Here is an 18,242-nt window from a genome sequence, read left to right on the forward strand (position 1 = left end):
AATAGTTGTTGTGTACTGTGCTTTCATCCAGCCTAGGAGCCTGAGGCAGGGGACATAAGAGAGAGTTAGTATGAAATCCTCCTGGAAATGCATTCAGTATCCACATGATTGCTATTGAACAAGATTTATTTCTGCTGCTGATTCACATGCAAAACACGTAAGAAGTAAAGTAGGCCCTATAGCAAGCTTCAGTTTGTCCACACTGGAAATTGTATATAGGAGCAGTGGAAAGAGTTTAAAGAAGCCTGTGTTCAATTTAAGTGTCAGGGTGAAAAGAGAGCTGTATATTTTCAAAACTCTTCCTCCTTTACCAGAAAGTGGTGGTATGGGATATGACACCAAGACTGAGGAGATTTTCCTTGCATCTTCCTCAATTTAACAAATCTCCCATAATTTACCTTTACAGATGGGATATGATTTTCAAGCTGGCTATAAAATCTCAGTACCGTGACCTACCATGAGATTCCGTACTCCAGTACAAAAATGCTAACAAGCAAAAATGACAGGTTTGTCCCTCTCATCAATATCATCTCAGCTGAGCAATGCTATAACTCAGTTTGTAAAAAAACCAACCACATGCACTGCTCCTGTATCTCAGAGTCAGGTGGACAGAACTGGGACAAGGCCAAAAGAAAGGAATGAAAACATTGCATTATGCTGAAATGCTGTAATGAAAGAACAGGAATTTAAATTTTTAGCCCTCTCACCAGAAAATGAAAGTTTGAGGCCCTACAGGCAGCACATTAGCATGGCAGACTCTTATGTGTGGAAAGAGGAGAAAAATACGACATCATCTCCATGGCTATGAACTAAATTTATTTAGTGGGAAGTATCTATTAGTGAGTAACCTCCTAAGAGTCTTTACAGGCATTAAATGTTACTGGAAGGATTAAATCTATAATTATTCCAATAACTTAATACTAAATGCAACAATCTAGGAAACTGTGAACACTGTGTGTGACTCATTTTGCTCTGTGTTTTGCACATTGTTTTGTATGCTTGTGCACTAACTCAATGGAAGTCATCAAAAGGTTGTTGAAAATACAAGCAGCAAAGTCAGTGCAGTTGCTCAGATAAAGAGCATTCCCTCAAACACAACTGCCAGATTTAGAGACCCAAGAAGAGACTGTTTAGTCCCTTAAAAAGTGACAGTCATTTCGACAAGCCGGGAGGGAGGAATTAAAAAACCCCAAAACATAAGGGAGGTAGACCCAAGGTTTAGGAGGGGGAAGATGCAGAGAGCACTCTAGACATAAGGTGGACACTGAGATCATTGGAGGCTACTCCTCCCATTCCATAGACTGACAATAATCTGGAGACAGCTGAGCTATGAAAGAGAGAGGCAAAGGACTGAAACGAATAAATGTGTGGGCTGTACTTTGTGGCTGTGATGATTTTATACCTTATTCAATCTAGTTGATAATTCAACGCACCACTTATAATAGGTCCTTCATTTTAAAGCAATTTTTTACTCATTTGAGCCAGCTGCTGTCAAGAGGAAGCCATGACAGGCCCAATTCATGTCACACCAGTGTTCCCTTACTGGTGAAACTGAGGGGCTTGAAACCAGTTTCCAGCTGGTTTCAGAGAATGCAGAATTTCCTGAGAGGTGAAGGGCTAAAGCCTGACACTGCTGAGGTGCAGATGGAGAGAAACATGAGACAGGGGAGTGCAGCTGCCCTGGTAACCATACTACACATGTAGCACATGTACAGAGTGTCTCTCCACTGCCCTTCTCTCAGATCTGTTCCCAAGTGCTTTAAACAGTGCCCCTGCTAGGACACACCACTAGAACATAAAGGCTTCACAGCGTGAATTTAACATTTAGATCAGATTTGGCATTTGTTTCTTCTTTGAATAACCATCTCCTAGAACTTTTTCTTACAACCAAAGGCGAGTTTGGTAACTTGTTGCAGTCCCAGCAGAACTTGCTTTCATAGCACAGTTTTACCAGGATGCTGAATACAGCCTCTTAGCTGGTCAAGCTGGAGCCATGCTTCCAAGAAGGGGAGCCTGCAGCATGCATGCAGCGTGCAGTGACTTGTGTCCCTGGGTGAAATGCCTTAGAAATTTTGAATTGGTTTGATTCCATGTGTAGTTTTGAAAGTCATTCCAGAAAATATCCAGCCAACCTCTTATTTGCTTCAAGCATAAATTGGGTGGAATTTGATACTCCTCTTTCCTTGCTCACTAAAAGCCAAAAAAATTTAAACTGAAACTTCAGGGTATGAGACCCCTGACAACGACCTGAATTAACATGCAATAGGTGAGCAGTCAGGCTGTGTTAAACTTCATCACTCTTACTTTTGGGTGTCTGAAAGGTAGAAACTGTGCTTCCTCACTCCCTGATTCAGGGAATATATATAGAATACCTTGGATGTGCCACTGGTCTTACAGTCCCAACCGTGCAAATAACACTGTGACAGCTCTTACTGGGAGTACTTATGTTTGAGTCAGAAGGTCTGCCCATGGTAATAACCACTTGTAAGATGAAGCCTTACAGAGAGTGCAGAGGAAGGAGGGCAGGTGTTGGTAACACACCTTTTCTCCCTTTCAGCCTATACAGTGGGTGATGTTGAACAGCACCACCCTCTTTAATTGGCCAATTATACTAAAGTTCCATTTATGAATGGTTTAGAAAGAATTAATAGATATTAAAGCATGCTACAAACATGGGAAGTAAATGCTACTGGTGCTAATTAGCTTTCTCAATATGTGTGCGTCCCTCTCAGGAAGTTTTTACTGTAGACTGTAAAGATCTATTACAATGATTTTATTAAATCATTTATTAATATAATATTCTCCTTCTCTTAAGTATTTATAAATGGAACTTTAATTTGAAGCGTGATTGCATTCTTAGTTGTACCCATACTGCCTTTATTGAAAATAAAGAGCTTTGAAGATATATCTGTCTCTAGGGCCATCTGTTCACCTCTTAAGAAAACATTCTAAAAAGAGAGGGAATGCCCAGCATTTTTTTTATAACACGGATGGGATTCAGTTTCATTAAAAAAAAAAAAAAAAGAAAGAAAAAGGGAAAGAAGGAAACCAGATAAATTAGGATCCAAATTAACTGGAAAATACCAAACAGACACGAAAGTGCTAAACAGAGAATGGGTTTCATTCTCAGAAGGTGTCCTGGTATCTGCACAGTGTAGGAGGATAGTTTTCTGTGCCCACGGACATTGAAATAGAGGGACAAATAAGAGAACAAAAAAAGAACCCAAAAGTAAATTATATGGAGTGTGACTCCAACATAAAAGCACACAAACACACACAAAAGCACCAAAAATGCTTCTTCCCACATCTCTCTCTCTCTCTCCCTGCTGTAAAGCCTCAGTCACTGAAGTGTATCAGCCTGTATTGTATTTGGAAATTGGAAATGAAAAGTTTCTCTACAAAGTTACAACAGGTCCCGCAACAGGAATAATCCAAAACTAGAGCTTACCCCAATGGATCAGCACTCGCCATCCTCGGAAAGGGAAAATGAAGAGAGAGGGAGAGAGAGAAAGAAAGAGAGAGGGGTGTGGAGGCAGGTGGAGAGAAGAGTAGGAAAAGCAGAGTGAAATACTGTTCGGAGAACTGAACGGTCATAATCATTGCCACCGGTACCTAAGTCTTTCCAGAGACCAGGAACACTAGGGGGACAGTTTCATTTACCAGACAACAACTTTTGTCCCACTCACATATTGCAGACACATCCAACTCTGGCACTAGGGAATCTGGAGAGGCACATACTAAGGCTGCAAAAAAAAATTCCCAGCCAAATCCCAATTAAAGCAGTCAGCAGAGCAATGGGGTTCATACTTCATGCTGCACTTCTTTTCTGCCTCTTACATAAGGCACAGTTATATCACACTGTTATCAAGGAAATAGTTCTTTTTGTCCCCAGTTTGTTCAGTGCAGTGTCCCTCTGTCCCCCAAGCTGGCCTGGTAAGAAGTACTTTTTTTTTGCCACGAATGAACTGTGAAACGTATTGGTTATTAAAGCATGCATTTCTGAGCCAGCTTGGGAGCCCAGGGTACAAGATTGTAGCTCAAGCTGTGAATCTGCTTTGATACTACCTTATTAGTCATGATGGTCTTATAGTCAGGAATTCAGATCAGCTAGAACGTACCAGCTCAGCAACCCAGCACTTATCTCTGTGGATGCCATCTTGTGCTCCAGGATCTCATTTTTCATTTAAAATAAATTCAGTCTCTAGGTCTTGTAGGTTGCAAAGGAAATCTTTCAAATGTGAATGGAGAATAAATCAATGCTGTGCTGAACAGAGTCTGAAAAAGCAGGTCTAAAAGCAGACTGAATCTCTGGCACGTTGACTTTGAAGGCTAGTGACAATTGAAAACTTCAGTATTCTTAATTTTTATGTACTAACCAAAGCATTCAAAATGGAAATAGAATAGTCAGGTTATTTAGTTTTCAAAGGTGCAGGTAAGCAAACTCAGGAAAGTGTCACCACTTTTTCACATTAACAAAGATTAGATTAGACATAAAAAAACAGTTTGGTGTTATTAAGCCAAATTATTTTCAAGTTGGATGCAACGCTTTTTTTCCCTCTCTGTCATTTTCTCTCTCTCATTCCCTCCATTTTCAACACGAGGCTCCCAAGCTGCCAGAGCTACCTCTGGCTGGGTGAGAAAAATCCATTCTCCACAAGACAGAAATGCCAAATTTAATATATGCCCAGTAGATTTCACAGTTTACTGCTCAGTGCAACTAGCCATGCCTCCAGTTACATCAACATTGCAAGTGCTGGGCTGGGCCACCAAGGCAGTTTTGAGAACAGTTAAAATGAAAACGTAGTCAGAATAGGATGAAAAAGCTGTAGTGTTACGCATTGATAGAGAAGTGGAAAGAAGCATTACAGTAAGTTCTTTTTCATGTGTTTGAGTGACACTCCATTTATATTTCAGCCTGGAGTGCAAATTTGGGTAAGATCTAATTCATATATATACAAATACATGTATATATTTAGGAACAAATGCTGTCCTCAATTGTACCTGTACCAGTCTATCTACAGTGATGTAACTGAGAAGAGCAAATTGACACCCATAGTATATACTGGAACCTGTGTGTATATTTATACAGAAAATACACCCATATTCACACATGCAGAATAGTAAAATGTAAATAGAATGGGTGCAAGAAGGTTCAATAATGTTTCTTTCAAGTCATTTTCCCAAAGGGAAGGCACTGAAGAGGTTAACAAAGAGAATGGAAAGCAAATTGACAACAGGGTAAAGAAAAGGGGAAATAAGGTTTAAAAAAAAATCAACAATCCCAGGACACAATAGACCCAGAAGCGCAGACATGTGCATTCCCTGTAATACTGAAGCAAGTGAACTACGGAGCTGCAGCAACCCAGATACAGAAGAAGAGAAGCACTGAAAAAGGGGGTGAAAGAAAGTCAGAAAGAAAAAGAAAAAGAAAAGGAAAAGAAAAAGAAAGGGACAGTGGCCTCAGCTACTAAGACAACCATGTGCATCTAGAGGGAAGGGACCCTTAAAGATGCAGTATTCCTTTAAAAAAGGTATCATAAAATTGGACAATTAAACACTGGCCAAAATTTTAATGGCCACCCTGATTATGTGACCCCATTTTGCTGGGGTTTTCTTTGCTGCCTATCCCTTCCTTTCGTGTGGTTGTGCACAGATCTAGAATCCAGGTTCTCTCACATTCCCACCACTGAGGTCTTTCATTCGAGCTCTTAGAAGTGGGAGGGAGGTAAGATCACAGTGAATGTGATCCTCAAAAATTCAGCCTGGTCTTTGAATAAGCAGGACCATGGGTGATCTTCATGCAGTGCTCTAACCTTCTCCTCCTACTGTCTGAAAAATACCACCTTTGAGAGGGAACACAAAATGCCTACGTGGATTTCAGAAATTCCCACGGAAGATACTGAAGTGTCATTTCTTCTGCTCCTAACACAGCTGTAGCAGCTGCCAGAGAAGGACAGAGGGACAAGGAATGGTGCTTGGAACATCCACTGAAAGACTCCTCTCCTGTCACAGATAAAATTTCTGCATCTCTCTTACTGGACCTGATTTCTAATTACTGTGAAAAAGCTCATCTTTGGAGTTACTTCAGGCTAACTTTTAATGCAAGAAGTGCCACATGTTCAAGAGCAGAACTTACATATAGGGAGTATCAGAGAAAGGAACAGGAACTTCCATGTCTATGCTAACAGTCCAGGAAAGCGCAGCCACTAAAGGCTGTATAACCACAACTTCTTCTGGCTGTGGAACTACAAGGATGCTAACAGTTCAGGTCCAATCCAATGCTTGTTGGTATTTTGGCATCTTAAAAAGGGTGCTTTACACACCACATGAGGCACAATCTCTCCTGCAGATGCACGATGTTCCTCACTGTGGCAGGTTCAGGACTTGAAACACTGACCACAAAAGACTGTCTCAGACTGCGAAAGGCCAAAACAGTCCCTCACACATCCTGAAAATCTCCTGAGGCGTAAAGACCACATTTATCTTCATATAAAAGATTTCTATGAAAAGGGGAAATGGAAATAATAACAGTTTGTCAAGTCCACTGGTTCCTTTAAGGAAGCCACTGCTTCTCCCTTTTTGAATCATATGCCACACTCGTAACCTTCAGGTAAGCTAAGTGTTTGTCCAAAATATGTAAGGATTACATTTTGATGAAGAGTTATCCTTTGGGATGCCAGTTTTCAACACAGAGAAAAATTCTATTCCTCTGAGACCAAAATTTTAGAAACAACGTGTACACTAAAAGCCTTCCCAAAAGTCTAAACTTTTTTTTTATGTTCATGGACCCACATAAGTCCACTTAAACTCTGTAAATGTGCTGGCCTACCTGTCTTCCATTGTGCCTCTGTTGACAGTTGGGAGTTTACCTTTTTGTTGTTCCTCAGCATCTGTCACTTGAACTGCTAGATTAGAATAATCCTCCAAAAATCCTGTTTTCAGTCACATTTTCCTCTTGTGTCCTCTGGGTAGTCTTAAAGAGTTTGTCTCTTACCAGAGGTCCTTAATATTTTGTCTATCAGACTGAATTTCCAAAGATTCCTACCACTGTTGTCACTGACTCAATTGTGTTGCTGTTTCTAATACTGGGAATGGAACATTTGGGGCTTTCCTAGTGTTTTATATTCCAATCCTTCCCAAAGAAGTCTTAGCAAATACATCTTCTACCCTGGACAGAACTTCTACTCATGGCAGAACTGAACCAGAAATAGCAGTAGGATGAAATTTTAGTGGGGAAATCATTGGTACAGTCCCAGGCTGCATTGGGGATAGCCTCAAATGAATGGTACTGTACAAAAACATACATAGTGTGGAGCTGTAAACATCCCACCCTCTTTGCTTCTCTCTAAAGAGAAAAGAGAGAACAGCTCTGTCCCCACACAGAGAAGGTAAGTACTGCATCTTTAAGGTCTCAGCAGTGAGGTAGAGGAGAGGAACATATTGTCAGTGTTTATACCTTTCTTCTTTGTTGAATTTGGGATTGGCTTCAGAGATATCCAGGCTTTTACTGAACATTGTTTTACTATGGTAGAACAAAGCGAGAAAACACAGTTACTAGTGTGGACATTTTTATAAAAGAGAGTCACCTGTAGCAAAGCTGGACACCCAGCCCCCCAACCCATCCTCCCCTTTTTAAGCAATGCTCTGAAAAAACCTTTCTTTTACTTTACAGTCATGGCTCACGCCTACACAGTGCTCAGGTTCATCATCTTCCCCTGACTTCTGAGGTCTAAAATGAGTTCCCCCATGCATACTTGTAAACTCTGCTCTCCTTTATCCAATTTAAAACCCAGGTACCATCTACTTTGTCACACTGTCCAGGGAAAACAGAACATGCCTGAAGGCATTAATTGCAAAGCATTCGTTACTCACGACTTTTCCAGAAGACCTCAACACTAAGCACACTCTTGGAAAAGGTTAAAATCAGACCATAGAGCCTCTTAGAGGAACAGTAACCCATTTTGTATTCTAATTTGTAGGGTCCATTACCACTTATCTCCCAACTCTCTTCCCTATGCCCAGTGTATAGAGAAATGCCCTTCTTTTTCATCCTGGGTCTGAATCCCTGCAGCTTAGAAGTGAAATTCCCTGTGCTTTGCTAAAAGGGCAGCTCTCTGTAATATATTTCACTGGTAATATGCTTCACTGTTTCACAGAACACTGCTTCCTAATGGTAGCTGATCTCTCATGCAAGCTCTCCACTTCAAAAACTAGAAGAAAATGAATAGTTAATGAAGCCCATTTTAGAATGGTTTTTGGACTCTCACAGCAAAGCTGCTGAAAATTTCTGGCATATCCCCTCCGGATTCTAGCTCCCGTGGAATTCTTCCTAGTCTGTGTGATTTTAGCACAAGGGACAAATTAGCTGATGTTAAACTAAGCTCAGAACCTACTTCTTTTCTTTTGACATTTCAATGAAATACCAGATAGTCTGAGAGGTGGGGATATCAGCACAGCAGAAATAATTAAGACGTAATTATGAACCTGTTTAGTTGACAACTAGCAGGGAAGCCCAAGAATTAACTAAACATAGTCACCAGTTTTAGAGGGGCTAGAGTTTGTGCATACCAACTTTTCCATTTACAAAGTTCAGTTGGAGAATACTTGGAGAGGTTGGCACAGGAATTTCAAGGAGCCTGTAAGCTCCACAAGCAGCTTTTGTGCTGAGTTCCCCTTGCCCATTATTCAAAACCAAGTCACTGAAGGACTGTGTTTTTCACTTAATACTTTCTCACCCTGTAGGGCTGGAGGCTGCCAAGTTTTAAATTTCAGTGGAAAGATATGCCCTAAACAAGCCAAGACCAGACATTTGTAGGGCCCCCACATGGCTACCAAAACCACAGCTCATGATACAGACATGTAAACCAGAGGTTGTAACATAAATCCTCTTTATGCAAGCAAACATCTGTTTACTACTGGGAAAGAGGACAGTAGGAATAAATCACAAGACACTTGGGAGTGTTTTGTCCACTGGTTAGAAGTGTATCTTTGCCAGGTCAAGAAAGAAGCAATGGCACCATGTCTCCAGATGCTTACACAAGTCACCTGTGTCTGAACAGGAGACCTGATTCCATGGTCCATCTTCCTAGTATTGTAGGACAAAAGCACTCAATAGTTGTCTCTTGAGACCAAAAAAAAAAAGTAATTCTTAAAAAAGCATTTGCCTTGGGGATCTAAACCCTACTGCTGTAAAATCCGCTGTCAGTGGGTCATTTCATGGAATATAATATGCAACTAGTCATTAAAAATCCCCATTCTTGGTGGAAGGCACTTGTCACTTTGTTACTGATTGTTCTGACAGATGGTGTCCCATCAGCAATGCATCGTCCCCAGACACTCCCCATGCAGTGGGGTTCGTTAATGAAGCCAGTTCATGTTATAAATGACTCTGCTGCCAGCAACACAAAATGCGCCGTTGTCATCTCTGGATGTGGATGGGATGAATTATGGAAGCTCACACGTGGAGTAAAATAACATTGTCCCTTTAACCCCTTCGAAAACAAGCACTACCATGCCCATCATCATCAATCATGGCGTTATTACATCCCTTTCTCCACCCTTAACCACACTTTTATGTCCATTCCTGACTTGTGGTATGCATTACCCCATATCTCTTTTGTGCCTGCAGGTTTTGCTTCCTCCTTAAGCCAAAGCCCTTCTTTACTGATCTGCAGCCTGGATGTATCTCTGCTCTGAACTCATCCCAGCCCTTTTGACTTCAACTGTTCCCTCATGTGCAGAATCGAGTGAAACATTTAAAAGCAAAAGAAAGACTTTGGATAGCAAAGGCACAGCTTTGCCTCTTCAGGCTTCTGAATCCAAAGTCAAAGTTCAGAGCCGGAAGAAAAGGTTTCAGCTCTCAGAAAATGCTATGATCAATTTAATGCCTCCTGTTTGTTCCATCCAGTTGGATGCTCCCTGTAAAGGAGCCTTTGGGGCGGGGGAAAGTGATTTGCCTCTACCTGGCTCTGGGAGCCTCACGTCCCGTGCATCTCCCAGGCAGCAGAGTAAACACTGCAGGCAGAACAAGGAGTCAAGTGTTGTGCTCATCTTTCCTCCTTTGAGGCCTGTGAGGAGCACTGAGCACACCCTGTCCTGAACACTTCCTTCATCCACACCTCACACCAAAGGAAATCACATATTCGAGACAGGTTTCCAACCTACACTGTGATAAGAAGTGTTTATGGCAGTCTCAAGGCCACATATCCAGTCTGAAGTAAGTCCTAGCAGATTATGGAAATCACCACTCGCTCTTCACTACAGATAGAACTGTAACAATTGCCAGGAAAAGTTTCCAGCAATTCTAGGGCCTCTGGAATATCTATGAAATTATTTCATGTTCTTCACCCAGTTCTCAGTCAGCAAAGGGAGCTTCTGGGCACAGCAGGCTTTTTTGAACAGATTTTAAGAGCTGAACAAATAAAAATTCATGTCAAAGCTGAAACAGAAGTTACAGCATCATCATCATCATCACTCATATATGAGAAGTGTTCTTTTATATTGATTGATTAATGCAAGTGTGAAACCAAATGCATATGCTTCCTTTAGGCTAGTCATAGGGACTGAGGAAGCAACTTCCATGGTTCACATAAGTGAATTTACACAGTTCACTTACTCTCCCAGAACTTGCCTTGAGGAGACACCATTTTCCTCTGCTGTTTCTCCACAAGACTGACACTTTCTTTGATGGAAAAGAGGCAAATTATACATATTCCATCACTTTACAAGCATGTGGTGATTTATGTGGGTCAGATGCATGCTGGCTCTGACAGCACATTTTGAAGGCATCTACAGATGCCTGGACAGGCCTTTTCAGATTCAAGTTGTTTTGATGACATGGAGCACGGTGTTCATTTAACTTCAGGTGCCCAAAAGCTAGGAACCTAATCCAAGATAGTCACCTAGATTCCTGTTGTAGGCTCTGGAGACAGAGAAGAACAAGCAGAGGGTGATTTATCCTGTTGACAGGACGCATGTATCTGAGACCTCCCAAAGCCCTCCAGTGTCCCCATTGCCCAGTTAGCCTGTATCACAAGCCTTGACTGCATGCCCATGTCCTCAACAATTAAAAAGAGGTGAGATGACTCTTGCCCAGAGGACATGGTGACTTCCTGAGGAATAGCTGCAAGCGAACAGAACCCTTAAACCTCTGGCAGGGCTTCTGGTCCTGTGTGCACAAGCACTGCTGGCTGCCAGATCATGTTGCAAATGTGATTGGAAGTTGTAATGAGCGCTGGTACGAACAGAAAAGCTCTGCAGCTCCTTTGTATGTGTAACACAAAAGGGGGGAGCAGACCCAGGCAGGCAGGGCTCGTGGGTGAAGCAGAGACCCACCTCTGTCCATGCTGTGCCATTTCAATAGCTCTGCGAGCAGGAACTGGGGATCCGCCATCCGTCACACTGAGAACCTCCATCGACTTCCTCTCTGGCCGCCGCTTCCCATGCCTGTTCAGCATTGGGGAGTCCACACGCTTCCTGGGGGGATCTGTACGGAAACAAAATGCTGTCAGCTGAATTTAGTCATGACTCACCTCACACAGGTTAGTTAAATCCTCTCTCAGCAATTTCACTCTCACACCTCCCCTACAAAGACATATCTCTTCATGATGGAGGTGAGCATTTGCAGTCTCTCCCTTCCTCCAAATTTGCAAGCATTAAGACATGCAATCCACCTACAGAGAGAGAAGGAGCCCTGCCACTGCCCTGAAGATATTATGAGCACTGTAAAATAAAGGTACAACTATACCACAGCTTGCAGAAATTAGCTTACAAAGCCGATAACTGTAACAGCAAGATGATACAAGATGACAGCATGGGCTATAGCACAAGCTGTTAGGCAGAGCATAAGCCATCTAGGGATCCTGTCTATGTACTCAGGTTGCTAGAGCTTGCCTTCCATGTCCCTGCCAGCCAGATTAAATGTGACATAGGGACATGAGTACACTCTAAACTCAGAATTGCATTCTTCTCTGAAAACATACCCTTTTTTTGCATCTTTAAGATTAGATTTCAGGTTTTTCCCACTGATTTATATTTTTCCTCCTTCAGCATTACAAATTAAACATGCTTGTCTACCTGAAATGAATCCTCAATGAGAGCCACACCATACAGCTTTTACTACTATAGTAAATGAGATGCTTTTTATTGTGTAACAATTCTATGAGGTATCAAAGTGCTACTTTAGCTTTCCAGAGTGAAAACAGAGGTATAAGAATGGGAGATTTAAAGGCAATTAATTCCTAAAGATGTTGACAAACATTCACTGATTCTGAGGAGCACTTAAATTGTTCTGAAAAGAGTCTTCAGATACGAAAATGCATTGCAGAAGGTGACTTGCCAAATCATACACACCTCCCTGGTGAAGCAGGGAACCAAATACAGACCTGCTGAGATGTTTCATTGCTAGCACCTCTCATGGCATCAAAACAGTATAAAAGAGAAAGGCAGAAAAAAAATACAGAAGGATTTTCTTTCCTTTGGTTGGGCTATTTCATTTCCCTGCCTCTATTTATAGACACATTTTTAATTTTAGTGGAAAGTGACCATTTGTAAAAGAAGGCATCCTTCACCCCTGCTGTTAGAAAGAAGCTCACAGTGCCCAGTCCTTACGGCTTCTTCTTCTGCCAGGATTCCTGTGCAAAACCAGAAATACCACACTTGACAATTCTACCTCTACTGCCTGGTCTTTATTATCCTGCCCTCCTCACAACCATCATGTAATCGTCTCTTCTCTAACATCATGTATTTTAGAACAAGATCTCTTTAAGGCAGAGCTTATCCTTGAAACAATGAGCATAAGCAAAGATGGTTCAATGCAAATGGATTAGTGGTAACAACTGACCCCATTACAGTATAACCCAAGTATTCTTTGTGTTGGCAGTAATAATGTTCCTCTTAAAAATTAATTAGAAAAGAAGTGTAGTTGTATCTTGATCCATTTCAAACTCTGTCCAGTAATAAAAAGATAGTAGAAAATGGTATAGGCAATGACATCCAGGTAAGAAAGATAAAAAGTGCATAAAGGGAGATAAACCAAATGAAGCATTTATACTGTGTGACTTCAGCTGCATATGTGTTAAGTGGTCAAAAGTAAACTGGGACAAGGTTTAGGTATTTCAAACTCCTACTTCTTCAAGCAAGTTCAAAATGTGAGAAAGAATTCATGCTACAGAACAACTGCTGGTTCAGAAGTGTATCTACAGCACAGTAACACACATAACAACGATGTTCAGAGTGTACATATAACACAAAATGGATACGAGTTTTGTAGCAGGATATCAGACAAAAAAGGAAGGTAAAATAGTGCAGTTTAAAAGAAAGGAAGAAGGAATATGAAGAAAGCATCAAATATCAAAAGAATGGTGATGAATAAGCTGAAACAATAGAAGCTAAACAAGAAAGATGGAAAAAGACAAGAAAAATATTTTATGAACAGGTATTTTAAAAGTCAATTTGATCCACGCCTGCTCAAAACAGAAATGGAAATTCAGCCAAGTGACATTTACAAAAGTGACAGACCACTTTTTTTAAAGCTGGACTTTAAGACAGCAAAGAAGAAATGTGAAGAGGAATTAGCTAAAAACTTGACTGACAGTGTTTTGTACAGCCATCTGAAAGAGAAAACCTGAGAGAAGGACATTTGCCAGAGGGGCCATGAGGGAATCAACAGAACAATTGAGGAGGAGAAGGATATCTCTAACAAGCTAAATGATTCTTTTATAGCAGTCCTTGCTGCTTAAAATGCTGGAAGATATTGATTTCTAATCTATATTTTAAGCTATCAAAGACAGAGAATAAGCAAAAGGAGCAGGTGCTGAAACACACCTATAAATTCAGGAACAGCAATTCACAAAAGCTGGATGGAAAACACATCCAAAGCTTGCATTAATGTGGTTGAGCTTTCAATAAAGGTATTCGATGCCTATTTAAAATTGGCTACAATCCTACACTATACCTGGCCAAGAGTAGCAAGTATTGTACATACTTTTTACAAGGGTCTGATTAAGAAATGACAGGGCATCATCACTGTCAAGTCTAAGGATACCAAAGAAATAGTTAAATACACACCCATCCTGTCAAAAAGACTAAAGTGGAGCCATACAAAAGCTGTAGAAGATTTTGCAGAAGCTCAGGAACTAAAAATAGGAAAACCTCCAGTATTTTCCCTTCTCTTCTTTGACTTTCTGGACATTGTGAAAAAAAATCAAGTTGTAGTCCAGTGACAGTGACAGTATTAAGGATGTATTTTCCTCTTATTTCACATCAGAAAAGCAAAGCCATTCCTAAGGATTTTTACATAACAAGATAGAATCATATAGGTAATGATCCAATTATAAATCCACCTTCTCATGAAAGGTGGGAAATAAAGGTTCATCTTCTGAGTTTGGATGAGGCACCTATATCCTGTATATCTGTTCTGGCCCAAATTCTTGTTCTCGGGTTCATTAAGAAACTTCACCCCACAAAATCCTTTTTCTCAAGGAGACATTAATTGACATTCATTCCTTTCACTGAGAAGCTTCTCATTCCTATGTTTTCAAATAAAGAAAATGGAGCTGCACGTGAAAAATGTTGGAAGTGGCCCCTCCTTGGCCCTTTGAAGAAACTTCATACAGCTGAAACAGATAAAAGGGACACCAGAAGAAAGGGCACGCTGTAGCCGGCCATATTTTTACCTGCATCCATCCTTTCTGCCAACAAAGAGGGAAAAAACAAAATACTCTCAGATGCTTTTTTATATCTGGCAAGAGCTCAGATAATGCATAACTCTCATGAACATGGTTTCTTCAAGCTGCTATTATTAAACTGTTACTTTTTCTCCGCTTTTCTTTGTGCAAGGCTATTGCTAATGGCTAATGATGAGATATTCATCAGACACATGACTGCTCCTAATTAAACCTTGCCCCGTGTTCTCACAGATACCGCTGGGAACAGAGGACGTGGAAACCCCCTGTGGAAGAGGAAATACAACATACAAACACTCAAAGAATAATGCTCAAATGTGCTGGTAAGGCACATAGGTACCGTCAGTGTTTCTCTGTTAGGAAACATTTTCACTCCTTGTACAAAAAATACAAGAGTGGAGCACAGTATTTCAGTTCAAACCATGAAAATATTTTGGCATGTGGAAGAGATATATGATGCACTTAGGGCATAGCTACATATTCACTTACATGCTGGGTTTGAAGATTCTAGAGTCACCTTGTTTCTTTTCTTATGACAAAAGCACTTCTAAAACAAGATGATGCTGTCCTTACATGGCAGGATAATCTGTCTGAGTCAAAAGCTGATTAGCAAAGTGCTAGATGACAAACTGCACCAAGCAAGGGGCTTTTGACCACAGGACCTGCAGCTGGCACACCTACCCATCTTCATCAGGACCCCTGCTAACATGCTCTCTGTAGCTCCATCCAGGCAGGAGTTTAAAAATTGCTGTGTTAACTAAGAATTTTCATCTCTTCTCCCACAGATGAGATTTCCCTGCAAAATTATAGGGCCTGGAGCCTGGAACTTGGATAGGTTAATAATTCAATGAAGCATTAACAAATGCAGTGCAATATAGCACTGCCCTGAAAGCTTGAGAGATGCCAGGCTTTCCAGTGAAAATAAAGGGCACTTTGCTTCTAATCTTCAAAGTGCTGAAGTATAATACCTGAAAATCACCTCACTTCTATGGAAAATTCTGTTTCAGATCATTGCTAGAAGTGACTAATCCTTTATTAAACTTTTGTCGCCCTGCATGTCAAGAGTCACTTATATAGTTAACTCCCCGGGGAGCAGTTTTCCTGTTGTCTGGATTAGTGGTGATCAGCAGCATCCTAAAATATCAATGAATAAATAGGAATAAAGTGGTATCACAAGAACTTTGTAAGAAGTATAATCTTACTGTGCATTAAGCTTTTAAAATCTAAGTCTAAAAACATGGGAGTTTGACTTATGTACTATAAACAGCTGAGTTATATGATTCATACTTTCAACAGTGCATGTATTCACTTACAGAGAAGAGAATGTGCACATATACAACTGCAGAGGGATGCAGCTACACAGCTTCTCACTAACTGAAGTCCATGAGCAGCCGTTCTGCAACACTACATGAAGACTTGTAAGTAGAAAATTCTGACACTAGATTATACCGCTACTAAACCTCGTCTGCCTGCACAGAGCCAGCCTGTGGGTTCACAGCACATTTTTTAAGATCCCATTCAAGGCCTGCTTAAGATGTTTCTGCACTGTGAGACAGACGTGTCTCCAAAGATGAAGCCTTCAAGTTTAACCACAGAACAGACCTGCCTGCCCCAGGCTGAGGATTCTCACCAGTGCTGTGTACACTGTTTCAGTGGGAAGGTAACGGTGATGCTAGGGTTTGGGTTTAAATTAAAATAAAATTTAAACTTAAAAAAAGGTGAAGAGGAACTAGTTCAGATGGATTCAGGTGATTGAGGTCATATATGCAGTACCTATTTCATTTCTAGGGGGAAGATCCTCATCTTCATGACTAGGATACCTCTCCTTCCGGTCAAGCAGAAGAAAATAAATCATTTTTTCTTGGTTTTCTCTGAAAAAAAAAGAAGAAAAGAGATTTTTATACTTGGAAAGAAAAAAAGGTCAACATGTACATAAAACGTTCTCATCAAACAAACAGTCACAGTTATTCTAAATAAGTTGGAAGTGGTCATGTACATGACAGCTAGATACACAACCCACAAAGCTTTTGAGACCCTTGCTGTCTCCAACAAGTGAGGAAAGGACATAAGGTTCCCATGTTACACACACGGAACAGAGGCACAGGGACAGTTGAGGTAATGTGTCCCCAGGAAGTCCAAACCAAGAGTGGCAGCCAGACAGGTCTCCCGAGCCTCTAACTGCTCTTTCTACTACATGGTCCTCTTAACACCTCAGGACATACACCAGCTCTTAGGCACAGGCTCGAAATAAATAAAAATTTGCCAACAAAGGCATATCCATCAAAAATATCAGCAATGATACCTCCCCATGTGGACTGTACAACTCATGTTTTAATGAAGTGACCTGGCCTGGCAGCTAGGGAAGAAACAGCACAGTGCCTCCACTGCTGGTCAGGCTGTGAGCTTCTGACCCACGGAGCAAGAAAGGCTCAGGGCTTGCTCCCAACACCTCACCAGCAAATGAGCAGCCAGAGGGTGAGAAGTTCTTACCAGTCACTCAGAGAGAGACATCAGGTAAAGTGCTCTCTACCTCTCCCCAGGCTCATAAGCATCCCAGCCCCTGGACACCCAACTGATATGAAGACTGAGCAAGTGCTTACTCTTCCGACAACAAGTCCTGTAAGAGTTTATTTCGGTCACGGAAGCAGCCTAACGAGTGCATGCTATCTAACACGTCTGGATCAATATCCTCCAAGGAAGGGAGAGAACGAATCTGCACCTTTCGAGGGATTGGTTGCTCTGGTTCTGGCTCATTCTTACCCCCTCTGCAGAGGAAAGAAGATGAGAGAGAGAAAGGGGGAGGGAAAGGAGAGAAAAGAAACATGAGTCACAAATGAACCCATACTCTGAAACACAGCCTGCAGCAACAGATGGAAATAGCTTGCTAAATTCCCACTGAGAGACCACAGCTTCCAACTAGACAGATATTCTTCTCATAAGAAACTGTCATGAAGGCTAAGATTGACCAGCAGATTGTGGATTTGGGTCTTTAATGAGAAATGTCTGTGTTCAGTCAGCAAGGCAATAGGAACTTCACTTACCAGTGCCTTTGTAATAGAAGCAGCTGTTCAGCATCCTAATGCCAAACATTTACAACACACAACGTGCTTTTAGAGATGTTGTCTCATCAGCTGGCCAGATCTCAGACTACGAGGCTGAAAAGTGCAAGCTGAATGATTCCCTTTCGAAGAAGGAGCCCTGAACAAACCATCACTATTTTTCACCAATTCTGATTACCACCGACACTGCAGCAGCTTCTTTCGGTAATGGTTCCAATGTGATTAAGAGGCCTCGGTGCTCAGGCACCCATGTGACACACTTTAAAGAGTTTTGGGGGAAACCAGGCTACTTAATTACATGCCCAAACATGACAATCTCTGCTTCTCTTAAGAGATGGAAATTTGAAAATTTTGGCTCAAGTGCGATGCCCGAGGTCAGTGGCAGATCTCGGAACACACCATTAGCAGTAGAGCATATTACTCTTTCAAATGTAGTTAACACAGGCTTTCTGCACAATTATCTCATCCCATTCGCTAGGCTCAAGAAATATTGATTATT

General features: G+C 41.3%; 1 protein-coding gene across 2 annotated transcripts in view; it reads right to left on the reverse strand.

The window, feature by feature from the left end:
- The window catches only part of BRSK2 (BR serine/threonine kinase 2), a 310,856-nt gene that overhangs the window by 38,009 nt on the left and 254,605 nt on the right, over nucleotides 1–18,242 (reverse strand). For both annotated transcript variants that reach the window (XM_069016975.1, XM_069016976.1), the window contains 3 exons: nucleotides 17,285–17,449; nucleotides 16,458–16,555; nucleotides 11,335–11,485 (listed from right to left, as the gene is read on the reverse strand). In XM_069016975.1, coding sequence (XP_068873076.1) covers nucleotides 11,335–11,485; nucleotides 16,458–16,555; nucleotides 17,285–17,449 — 414 coding nt within the window. The remainder of the gene's footprint in view (nucleotides 1–11,334; nucleotides 11,486–16,457; nucleotides 16,556–17,284; nucleotides 17,450–18,242) is intronic.

This window comes from Aphelocoma coerulescens, chromosome 5, assembly GCF_041296385.1.
Source record: "Aphelocoma coerulescens isolate FSJ_1873_10779 chromosome 5, UR_Acoe_1.0, whole genome shotgun sequence".
Taxonomy (NCBI): domain Eukaryota; kingdom Metazoa; phylum Chordata; class Aves; order Passeriformes; family Corvidae; genus Aphelocoma; species Aphelocoma coerulescens.